The sequence below is a fragment of the Cnephaeus nilssonii genome, assembly GCF_951640355.1.
Source record: "Cnephaeus nilssonii genome assembly, chromosome: 5".
NCBI classification, from domain to species: domain Eukaryota; kingdom Metazoa; phylum Chordata; class Mammalia; order Chiroptera; family Vespertilionidae; genus Cnephaeus; species Cnephaeus nilssonii.
In genome coordinates, this window is record NC_137076.1 from 10,205,629 (window position 1) to 10,216,788 (window position 11,160).

At 60.4% G+C, this 11,160-nt stretch overlaps 3 protein-coding genes across 4 annotated transcripts; 2 read left to right on the top strand and 1 right to left on the bottom strand.

Annotated features, from left to right (window-relative positions):
- Window positions 1-58: 58 nt before the first annotated feature.
- On the top strand, window positions 59-3,399 carry TGFBR3L (transforming growth factor beta receptor 3 like). Its single transcript, XM_079772317.1, has 6 exons — window positions 59-148; window positions 975-1,111; window positions 1,190-1,480; window positions 2,128-2,248; window positions 2,348-2,786; window positions 3,196-3,399. Exons 1-5 carry the CDS (start codon window positions 79-81, stop codon window positions 2,779-2,781), a joined length of 1,053 nt encoding a protein of 350 aa, XP_079628443.1. The 5' UTR covers window positions 59-78; the 3' UTR covers window positions 2,782-2,786; window positions 3,196-3,399.
- Window positions 3,400-4,298: 899 nt separating this feature from the next.
- Window positions 4,299-6,686, top strand: SNAPC2 (small nuclear RNA activating complex polypeptide 2). Its single transcript, XM_079770216.1, has 5 exons — window positions 4,299-4,535; window positions 5,142-5,252; window positions 5,388-5,456; window positions 5,692-5,950; window positions 6,042-6,686. Exons 1-5 carry the CDS (start codon window positions 4,353-4,355, stop codon window positions 6,371-6,373), a joined length of 954 nt encoding a protein of 317 aa, XP_079626342.1. The 5' UTR covers window positions 4,299-4,352; the 3' UTR covers window positions 6,374-6,686.
- Window positions 6,687-8,794: 2,108 nt separating this feature from the next.
- CTXN1 (cortexin 1) lies at window positions 8,795-11,111 on the bottom strand. 2 transcript variants are annotated; one of them, XM_079773159.1, is made up of 2 exons: window positions 10,795-11,111; window positions 8,795-10,464 (listed from the first exon to the last, which is right to left on the bottom strand). In XM_079773159.1, exon 2 carries the CDS (start codon window positions 10,442-10,444, stop codon window positions 10,196-10,198), a length of 249 nt encoding a protein of 82 aa, XP_079629285.1. In that variant the 5' UTR covers window positions 10,445-10,464; window positions 10,795-11,111; the 3' UTR covers window positions 8,795-10,195. The 2 variants fall into 2 exon arrangements, with proteins under 2 accessions (XP_079629285.1, XP_079629286.1); XM_079773160.1 differs by having other exon boundaries at window positions 8,795-10,484.
- Between the last annotated feature and the right edge of the window lie 49 nt (window positions 11,112-11,160).

The window sequence follows — 11,160 nt, forward strand, 5'->3', positions numbered from 1 at the left end:
CTGCTTCCCGCTGGGCTGGGTGCTACCTGGACCAGTGCCTCTGCTCTGGCCCCCACACACTTGCCGCAGCCAGCCAGCATGCTGGGTGCCACGGCCCTACTGCTGGCCCTGCTCCCGGGGACCTCCGCCTTGCCCAGCGGGCCGCCGGGTATGTAGGGATTGGGAAATAGACATGCCTTCGTGCTCCCATTTCTGTGCCACCCTTTCTGAACCTCCCATCTATCTTGCCTTGGGGAATGGGTGGGTGGGCAGTGGGGTCCACCCCTGTCCCCCATTTCCAGGTTCTCTGGGATCCCCAACTTAAGAGTTCCCAGCAGCCACGTGAGGCCAAGTACTGTGGGAGGGGAGGGGTCCGTGCAGATACTTTCAGGGAGTGTGTGGGGGGGCATCATGAATCAAACATGTATGCACTGCATGTGCATGTCCTCACTGATGAGAAGACCCTGTTGGCGTTCCTGGTGCCTCTACCTTTACTGCGATGCCCTCACCCTGAGAGGGAGGAGTCTGGACCAAAGGAGAGCCTGGTGGCCTGGCTGGGCTTGGGCTGTGCCAGAAGGGCTGTGGGAGAGCACCCCTTTCCCTTCCCCCCTTCCTTTGATGACAGCACCTGTCTCCCCTTAGAAAGGGAGGGTGGGGGCCCCACACTCCTGGCCCTGCTGCAGCTCCTGGGCTCTCAGCCCCTTCCCAGTCTGGAATCCCCCGCTCTCTGTGGGGAAGGAAATCAAAGTCCAGGAAGGGGAGCCCCTCCCCAGGGCACACAGCTTCGTGCACAGCCTCGCTGCTGGGCTGCGTTGGCCCATGGGTCCCCAGGGAATACATCACAGCTGGTGTCCCACCTGCGCTGAACGAGGAGCCCCGCGTGAGTGAATTCTCCACGCAACATTTTCCAGAGGAGGCTAGGAGATTGAATCATTTGCTTGAGGGCCTAAGGGGCAGCCCGCACTCCCTCTGTGCCCCTCTTTCTGTCCTGCCAGCGCCCCCCTTTCCAGGGGCGCCCGGTTCGCGGCTGCGTCGACCCCTTTTCCATCTAGAGCTGTCGGACGCACAGGACGCGTTCCAGCGCCGCGCAGGGCCGCTCGAGGTCCCAGCGGACAGCCGCGTGTTCGTGCAGGTGCGGGCAGACCGGGGCCAGCCGGGCCGGCGGGCAGGTGGGCGCAGCTGGATCCTGAAGGCGACACTCCACCCCCAGGCGGCGCTGGCCCGGTCCTCCCCGCGCTGGAGCCTGGCCCTGCACCGCTGCTGGGTGACGCCCTCCTCACGTCCGGCCCCAGGACCCACCCTGGCGCTCCTGCGAGGGGGCTGCCCCGCCGATTCCTCGGTCACCTTCCCGCCACCACGCCCTGGGGCCACCCGCTTCAGCTTCCGTCTGCACCCGGTCTTCAATGCCTCGGTGCAGTTCTTGCACTGCCAGCTGAGCCGCTGCCGCCTCCGGGGAAGCCACCGGACTCCGGAACCTCTGCCGCTGCCGCCCCAGTCGCCGGTGTGCGGGCGCAGGACAGGGAGTCTGGGCTCCTGAGGCCGGTGTGGGGGTGGGCAGGATCACCTCCAGCATTTGAAGGAGGAGCCTCTCGGGTTCGGGGAATCTTGGGGTCAGGGCGCTTTGGAGCCTGGGGCACGGGTCCCTTGGAGCTGGGGGTAGGTACTGGGTCTCTCCCAGGCCGGGCCAGGGGGCTTGAGGGGCCCCCCAGGGGCTCCGCACAAGGGTTCCTCAGTGAACAGGGGGTGTAGGCACTGAATTCCTTCATGGCCATATCACCAGGACCCCCTCGGGTGGGCCTCTGAGGTCCCTCCAAGGCTGGGTGGTTGGATAAAGAAAGCCACTAAGAGGCCAAATCTCTGGGTGCCTCAGGTTGGAATCCACAGGTTAGATGCTCAGGGAGCCGGGTCGTGTGACTTCCCTGAGGGGCTGAGATTTGGAGTCTTTGGGAGCTGTGCGGCTAGCTGCTTGTATATCTGATGGGCTGGGCTCGGGGACCCCCAAGGGGTCGGATTCACAGGGATCTAGTGGTGGGACTCCTGGTTGCAAAGAGTGCCGGACACTTAGATCTCTCAGGAGCCCTGGGGAGGAGCTCCTGGATCCCGGGCGCTCACATCCCCGCCCCTTCCTTCTCCCCCAACTCCCTGCAGTGTCTGCCTCAGGGTGAGGCGTGCGCCAGCAGTGGCAGCGGCGAGAGTCTGGGTGCCAGCGGCCCCCACCTGCACACACTGACGCAGCCCATCGTGGTCACGGTGCCACGGCCGCCCCTCAGTGAGCGCGAAGTCCTCTGCAGGGGTCCCTGGGGCAGGAAGATTGGGGTGGGAGGACTTCTGGGGCCCGGGCCTAGTCTCCGCGTTGTGCTCCCCACAGGGCCACCCAAGGGCGTCCCCGGCAGAGCCGTACGCCCTGAGCCTCCTGCGCCGGCCCCGGTGGCCCTGGAGCCCGCACCGCTGGTGGCGCTGGTGGTGGCCGCCTTCTTGTTGGGCGCCGCGCTGGTCGCCGGGCTCGGCCTCGTGTGCGCGCCTTCAGGTACCAAGCTTGGCCCGCTCAGATCTTCGCGTCACCCCCAGAATATTCCAGTGCTTTGGGGTCGGGGTCACTGCGTTCCCAGCTTGCGGGGCCTGACCATCCTTAGACCTGCCTCCGTTATGCCCGTAACAGCCCCCAGGGGGCGCACCTGCACCGGGCCAGCGTTCAGCAACCCCTACTGCTCCGGAGCCTGCCTCTCACTTCCAGCGCCCCCACCTCCCAGCCCACCCCCAAGAGCCTCGCCTAGCGACCCCCAGCCCAGAAGACCCCAGTAAGGCAGGTAAGAGAGAGAGAGAGAGAGAGAGAGAGAGAGAGAGAGAGAGAGAGAGAGAGTGTGTGTGTGTGTGTGTGTGTGTGTGTGTGTAACATAGGGCCCATAGGAGAGCTGGAGGAGGGAGGTGATGATAATGACTCTTCATAGCGCTTTCTCTGTGCCAGGTAGTGTTCTAAATGTTTACTAATTTAATCCTCATAAAAACCTTTTGGTAGATACTATTAAAATCCCCATTTTAGAGAAGAGAAAAATGAGGCACTCTCTGAAGTTAAGTGATTTATCGAAGGTCACAAAATTTGGTGGAGCTGGGATTCAAACTCAGGCAGTGGGTCACCCGTGGCAGACAGCGGGCTGTGTCTGATGGTACTAGGCGAGAATTCAAGACTGACACCTGGCATCCTCACCCCGCACACAGACTAATGAGGGGAGCCAATCATCAGCTGAGACGGAGGTAGCTTTCCTAGTGTCCTCTCCCTAGGGTGGCCTGGATCGCCCCTTCAAGGGATGGCGCGCCCCCAGCAGAGTCCAGGGACGCACCCGCCAGACTTATGTCGGAGCAGACTCACCAGTCTGGACCACAGCCTTCGACCTCGGTCCCCACGGTACCACGATCCCTGCACCCCGCCTCCTCACTCCTCCCACCTGGACTCAAAATAAACATCTGGTCTGACATGCAGAGTTCTGAAGTACGCTTGTGCGCAGGGTGGGGTGCGGAGCACGAAGCGGAGGCTTGGCATCAGGACTGGGAGGGTTCTGGGCTGGAAAAGGCCCAGGCTAGAGAGTTAGAGCTTGGGGGCGGGCTCATACACCCACGTGCGGATCAGGGGAGACCCAAGGGCGTTTTGTCCCAAACAGAAAGGGGCGACCCCCTCCCCCCCCCCCAGGTTAAGTTTCCAATCCCGCTTTCTTCCTCCACGCCAGCACCGGACCACCTGCCTCTTTAGATCTTCCCAAATCCAGGCCTTCTCCGCTCTCCACTTGCACCGCCCGGACCCTGCCCTCGCTAGGACCTGACCTCCGGCCTCTGCTCCAGTCTCCTCTCCCTTCCAGTCTAGAGCTCCCTAATCCTTCCTGCCCGTGTGACTTGGCATCAGGAGCTCCCCTGGGCATTGACAAGTGCGAAACGACTAGTTCCATTTTACAGATGAGGAAACTGAGGCCGGGTACAGCTAAATCACTTGCTCAAGGTCCCCAGAGCTGGGCGACCCCGCAGCCCAGGTTCTTGGCTACGACTGGGCGGGCAGCCGCCCTTCAGGCCTCTTCGAGAAGCAAATCACACTGCAGGAGTTCCACAAGACAGTCCAGACATGGCGAGAGGGCACGAGACCTAAGTGGGCTCCGGTGTACAAATGAGATAAAATGGGGACGGGGGGGGGGGGGGGGACCACGTTCGCCACCGCGTTCGGATGCTAGCCTCCCTCATCTCCCAGCCACACCGCTCCCTCCACCTCGCAACGCAGAGCCACGCCCCCGTCTGCGTCCGCCGCCGCGCGCTGCTTTGCGGCCCCGGCGGCCGCCGTAACCCCGCCCCCAGGGGAGCGGCCCTGGCCCGCCAACTCCGCCATCGCCGGCATGAAGCCTCCGCCGCGGCGGCGAGCTGCCCCGGCGCGCTATCGGGGCGAGGCGGCCGGCACCGCCGCCTGGAGCGCCCTCGAGAAGCGGCAGCTGCTCCGACTGCTGCAGACGCGGCGGGGCCAGCCGGAGCCGGACGTCGCCGAGCTGGCCGGGGAGCTGCCGGGCCGGAGCGAGGCCGAGGTGACGGGGTCCCGGAAGGGAGCAAGGCTGGACGCGGACCTGAGATGTGTGCCGGGAGGGGGTGTGGGGGGACACCGGGAGTAGGACAAGCGGCGTGGCGTGGCCTGGGCGGGACGAGCGCGAGGCTGGGGGCGGGGCGAGCTTGGCGGGACGGCCGGGCGTGGGCGGGGCTTGCGGGCGGCTGAGGGCGGGGGCGGGGCTTGCGCGAGGCTGGGGGCGGGGCGAGCTTGGCGGGACGGCCGGGGGCGGGGCTTGCGCGAGGCTGGGGGCGGGGCGGGAGCTGAGGGCGGGGGCGGGACGCACTGCGAGTAGGACTGAATGGAGACCCAGAATGGGCGGACGTGGCGGACAGTGCAGCGGCACTAGGCGGAATGAGGTTGAAACAAGAATCAGGAAATGGGGTGCAGTGGACGAAAGGGAGGTGAATAGGGTAGTACTGCAGGGAGGAGCCAGATGGGCCTGGACCTTACATTTTTATGAGGTCACACCTGGGCCTGGACCCCAGACCCTGGGCAGAGCCTCTGTGACCCTTAACGTTGGGCTTTGGCTCTCACCCCAAGCCCTGGGTTTGTAGAAAGCCCATTTGGTCTCCTTTCTCTTCCCCAGATTCGGGATTTCCTCCAGCAGCTCAAGAACCGTGTGGCCCGGGAAGCCATTCAGAAGGTGCATCCAGGTGGCCTAAAGGGTCAAAGGCGTCAGCCCCCAGCTCCCATCGAGGTGAGGCCGGGCAAGGCTCTCTGGAAGATGGGTGGGAGTTGGGAGGATAACTTGGTCAGAGGATCCTCAGGAAGGGGGGGACTCCTAAGAGTTGATCCCTAGGCTGACCATGTATTTTCTGGTTGCCCTACCCAGGTGTGGATGGATCTGGCTAAGAAGATAACAGGCCCACTGGAGGAAGCTCTGACTGTGGCTTTCTCACAGGTACAACCATCCCCTAGGGAGGCCAAGGGTGTCCCTAGGGACAGGGTCATACACAAGAGCCTAAGTAAGGTATGGATCTGTGTCCTGGGCCCTTCACTGGACACCGGGAGCCTCAGTACCCCTCCTCTGAGGCCATCTTCTGTGAGCAGGTGGAGGTGGAGGGCTCAGCACAGCTAGCAGGGCAGGGGGCTGACTGGACTTCTGCTTTTCCCTTCCTGATCTGTCTGCCTGTCAGGCGCTCACCATCATGGCTGTGGAACCCGTCAGCCTCCTGTACTCAAAGCCGTCCAAGCCTACGCAGGCGCGTGGAAAACTCCTGCCCCTTAACACCCCTAGCAGACAAGAGAACCCCAGCCCTGAGGCTGCTGGCCCCACCCCTGAAGCACCTGCTGGCCCCTCTGCTGAGGGAGACCTCGAAGTGGACTTTGAAAAGATCTACAAGTACCTGTCATCCATCTCCCACAGCTACCATGGCCCTGAGCTTTCCCCAGCTGGTGAGAAGAACGGGGCAGGGGGCTGTGGTGGTGGGGTCCAGGCAGCAAGTCCTGACCTCCTCTTACCCTTCTCCTCGCCATCCACCACCAGAGTCAGCTGTGGTCCTGGACCTGCTCATGTCACTTCCTGAGGAGCTGTCTCACCTGCCCTGTGCAGCCCTGGTTGAGCATATGATGGATACATACCTACACCTGATGGCCCCCCAGTCTGACCCCAGCACTGGGAACCTGGGACCAGAAGCTGAGGTTTGTGGGACTGGCTCTAGGGGGCAAGAGGAGTCCAGTCAGGCCAACCCCCAGGCCCCTGAGAATGCCAGGCCCAGCAAACCGAGATCTGCCTGGCAAGTAGTTGGGGTTTGTCCCCTGAACCCATTTCTGGTGCCCCTGGAGCTTCTGGGCCAGGTAGCTACCCCTGCAAAGTGATGAGCTGACCGAGCACACAGCAGACGTCTGTGAGCTCCTGGCCTTCAATTCTGCTTGGGCTGGCACTGGGTCTTCATGAGGATCTGGCCCTGGTGGAAAGTCCCTCACTCGGTGTGCAGTGCCAAGTGGCCTTTAGGACGTTCCATTCAGCAGGGGTTTCAGAAATGGAAGTCCAGTTTGTGTAGGAGTTCAGCCACAGATCTTAAGTGGGGGCAGCCAGATGGCTGGGATAAAACCACCATCAAATACTGGCCCCTCCTTTCATCCTGTTGCTTATGCCTATAACTGAATAAAGTTGTCAATCTGTCTCTTTTTTTAAAGTTGATTTTAGACAGGGAGAGAAACATCGATTTGTTGTTCCACTTATTTATGCATTCATTGGTTGATTTTTTTTTTTAAATATATTTTTTATTGATTTTTTACAGAGAGGAAGAGAGAGGGATAGAGAGTTAGAAACATCGATGAGAGAGAAACATCGATCAGCTGCCTCCTGCACACCCCCTACTGGGGATGTGCCCGCAACCAAGGTACATGCCCTTGACCGGAATCGAACCCGGGACCCTTGAGTCCACAGGCCGATGCTCTATCCACTGAGCCAAACCGGTTTCGGCCATTGGTTGATTCTTGTATGTGCCCTGACTGGGGATCGAACCCGCAATCTCGGCATATTGGAATGACACTCTAACCAACTGAGCTACCCAGCAAGGGTTGTCTCACTCTTTTTTCTGTGACTTAAAGGTGGCAGAGCCCTGGCTGGTGTTCTCAGTGGTTAGAGTGTCGACCCATGCATCGAAGAGTCATGGGTTTGATTTCTGGTCAAGAGAGAGAGACATTAATTGGTTGCCTCCTGCACGCGCCCCAACCAGGGTCTGGGTTGCAGGTTCGATTCCAGGCCCTGGTTGGGGCGCGTGCAGGAGGCAACCAATTAATGTCTCTCTCTCTCTCTCTCCCTTCCACTCTCTCTAAAAGTCAATGGATAAAACATCCTCAGGTGAGAATTAACAGCAACAAAAGTGGCAGTGGTGGCTCAGAGTACAGAGGGAGATGTTGGAGGTAGGAGAGAGAGCTTAGGGTCCAGGGGACCGAGGGGCATGCCAAGGAGGAGGGAGAAATCACCAAATGCTACCACTGCCAGGCTGCTCCAAAGCTGCTTGGAGTGACCTCAGTTTGGCTATGAGGGGACCCTTAGTGGTTATGCGGAGGGTCAAGACAAGCTTTAGCTTGGAAGGTGTTGGGAAGGTTTTCTGAGCAGGGTGACCTTATATCATACAGATGGAAGGGGGTGGGCACCAGCAGAGTGAGAGTGTGTTAGGCAAAATGAATCTTTGTACTTAACCCGGACGGTCACCAGGACCACCAGTTCACCCCAGAAGGGGTGGCCCATATCACCTGAAAGGAATGTTCTTGCATACACAAGTGGGTCTGTTGCCACTTGGCTATCTATATCACACCTCCCTCCCCTGCTGGTGTGAGCCACTTCTGTCCATAAGTTCCCTTATAAACTTTAAAAATACATATATACATTTTTATTGATTTCAGAGAGGAAGGGAGGAGAGATAGAAACATCATAAGCATAACCAATGGACATAGACACCAGGGGGTGAGGGCATGAACGGAAGTGGGGTGGGGGGCAATGGGGGGATAAGGACACATATGTAATACCTTAAAATTAAAAAAAAATCACTGGGCCTCAGCAAGGCCGGTGTTGCTGAGTGGTTGAGCATTGACCCAGGAACCCAGAGGTCACCTGTTCAATTCCTTGTCAGGGCCCATGCCCAGGTTGTGGGCTTGATCCCCAGTAGGGGGTGTTCAGGAGGCAGCTGATCGATGTTTCTCTCTCGACATTTCTATCTCTCTATCCCTCTCCCTCTAAATCAATAAAAACAAAAAAAAAATCAATGATGAGAGAGAATCAATGATCGGCTGCCTCCTGCACACCCACTATTGGGGGTCAATCCCGCAACCAGGCATGTGCCCTTGACCAGAATCGAACCCAGGATCCTTCAGTCCACACGACAACGCTCTGTCCACTGAGCCAAACCAGGTAGGGCCCTTAGTAAATTTTTTTTAAAAATATATTTATTTATTTCAGAGAGGAAGGGAGGAGAGAGAAACATCAATGATTAGAGAGAATCACTGATCGGCCATCTCCCGCACACCCCCCACTGGGGATCAAGCCTGCAACCCAGGCATGTGCCCTTGGCCGGAATCGAACCTGGGACCCTTCAGGCCGCAGGCTGACGCTCTATCCACTGAGCCAAGCCAGCTAGGGCCTTAGTAAACTCTTGATGTTGCCCAAGGCTGAGGGGCCCGAGGGTTAGGGGTGGGCTGTCCCATGTTGCAGGTTAGAGAGGGTCCTCTGAGGTAGCTTTGGGGAAGCAAGGGGAGGAGGAGCAGAGCTGGGTAGAGTAGGGAGTTTAAGTCCCACCTGTTGTCAAAGGCCCCAAATTCCTGGAGGTGCTTTTGGGTTTCCTCGCAAGGGGTCCCCCCTCTACAGCCTCCAAGGGTGTGGGTTCAGGGGAGAGCAGAACAGGAACCAGTGTCCTTCCATGGAATTGCATTTCCCCAGGCCTAACTAGTCCACTGAGAGCCCCAAATTTTCTGTTCCCAGAGTGCATTCACTCAGCCTTCCTTTTATAGAAACCCTCACTTCTCCCCACACACATTGCACACGGCTCTCCCGGGACGCACAGCACATTTCCCAGGTGGGTTGTGGAGTCAGCCCACTCCATGATCAGGACCCCACCACACACACACACCAGACCCACGGGTTCCCAAGGGCACGTGATGATGACGGGAAGGAGAGACCAACGGCAGAGGGGTTTGGAGCTGAAGATGTAATCATCGCAGCAGGAGGCCATGCCAGTTCTTGTAGGGCTGGCTGAGGGCACCCCATCCCCACTGCCCACTCGACTAAGTCCATTCCCCAGAGTCTCCCTAAGTCAATGGAAAGAGAGGGTGTCTTGGCTGTGCCTGGAGCCAGGGGTATTGAGTTGATAACACACCAGTCCTCCTAAGTATGGGTCTGAGTGTCTGCAGCACTGGGCAGGAATGCTAACTCGGTTTTCTGCGTGGCTCAAGTAAGCGCTCAATAAGCTTTTATTATCACCATCTACTCAGAGACAGGAGGAGTAAGAAGGCATGAGGAGAGCATGGGGGCAGGGAGATGGTGTGGGGCGTGGCAGGAGGGATCAGGGGTAGGTGTCAGTATTGCCAGTGACTGGCATACGGAGATGGTGACTGAGGGAGGGGTGTGCTGATTACTAACAGGCCTGGGCAGGGGGTGGGAGTGAGTCTGCCAGCCTTTGCCCCCACGGAAGGTGCCAAACATCCTGGACACAGCAGCCATTGTTGCTCTTCAGGCTCAGTCTCAGGGCAGGCTGCACTGGGCATATTCTACTCTGTGGGTCCAGGAGGAGCCCAAGGAGGGGTTCAACAGGGGTGGGGGGGGGGGGAAGCGATGGAGTGGTGGGATGGCCAGACATGGGAGGGGGGATACAGAGGAGTCCCCGCATCCAGGAACGCACATACCATTTATGCTGGAAGCTGGATAACAGCAGAGCCACCTACACGCTGGGCGGTCAGTGAGTTTTGGGGCGAGGACAGGGAGGGATAAAGGCACCAAGTGGGGCTGGGGCTTGCCCGGGAGGGATGATGGGAGAGGCCTGAGAGTATGGAAGGTGTCTGGGCAGGGCGGGGCTGGACTTCTCATGCACTCCTCCTTTGACTGGGCTCTGGGGTGGGATCCCAAGCGCGGTCAGGCCGACGACAGGTGGGCCCGGAACAGTGACCGGACAGAGGGCCACCCGAGGGTGCCGTGGCTCAGACCAGCGCGTAGTCGAATTGGCCACGCTCGAGCGCCTCCTTGTGGTCGGTCCAGGACGAGGCGGGCATGCGGCTGTAGGGGTCGAGTAGGATGCGCACGCAGCGCACCATCAGCAGCACCAGCACCACGAGCAGGCAGAGCACGAAGGCGAACACTGTGCGCTGCTCAGCATCCAGGCCCACGCCCGCCGGGGGCCCCGTCGACGGCGGCAGCGGCTCGGGGGACAGCGTCCAGGTCGTGCTCATGGCTCACATTCCCGCGAGTCCTGCGGACAAGAAGTCGGCCCTGGGCGCGGGAATGAGGCTGTGCCTTCCCACATCACCCCCCTCCACCCACCTTGCCCGTCCCCCCTCTCCGGTCTCCAGGCAATGCCCATGCCCCGCCAGTAGACACATCCCACGCGGGGACCCAACTCCGCACAGGTGGGGGAGCGGAGAGCGGCGACGGAGCCCCGACCTGACCAGCCAGCACACAACAGGTGCAACCGCGCAGCCCTGGGACGCGGCATGGGATCCTTCCCCGTGCCCCGCTCGCTGTCTTTGTTCTCGGCGTCCCCGGGACTCCTTCGCCCCACCACCCCTGCCTTTCCCCTCACCCTGGCCGTGCTCTCCTCCGGGACCAGCGCCGACTCCGCTCTCGGCTTCTCCCAGGCGGTGGTGACGGCAGTGGCGGTCGGGACTCAGCCCACCCCACCCGCTCCTGAAGCGGCAGAGACCGAGGCGGGCGAGGCGGGCGAGGCGCGAGTGAGCCTGGCCGCCGCTGCTGTTTCCATAGCGACGGGGGCGGAGGCTGCGCAGGGAGCGGCGCACGGCAGCGACCCCGCCCCGGCCTCAGGATCACTTCTCAGGCCCAGCCCAGCTGCAGGCATCCAGGATCCCCACCCCTACAAGTACCCCAGATGCTCCGCCCAGATCTTAGCCCCTGCACTCCCCCAGCCCTAGGGATCCCAACACCCAGACAC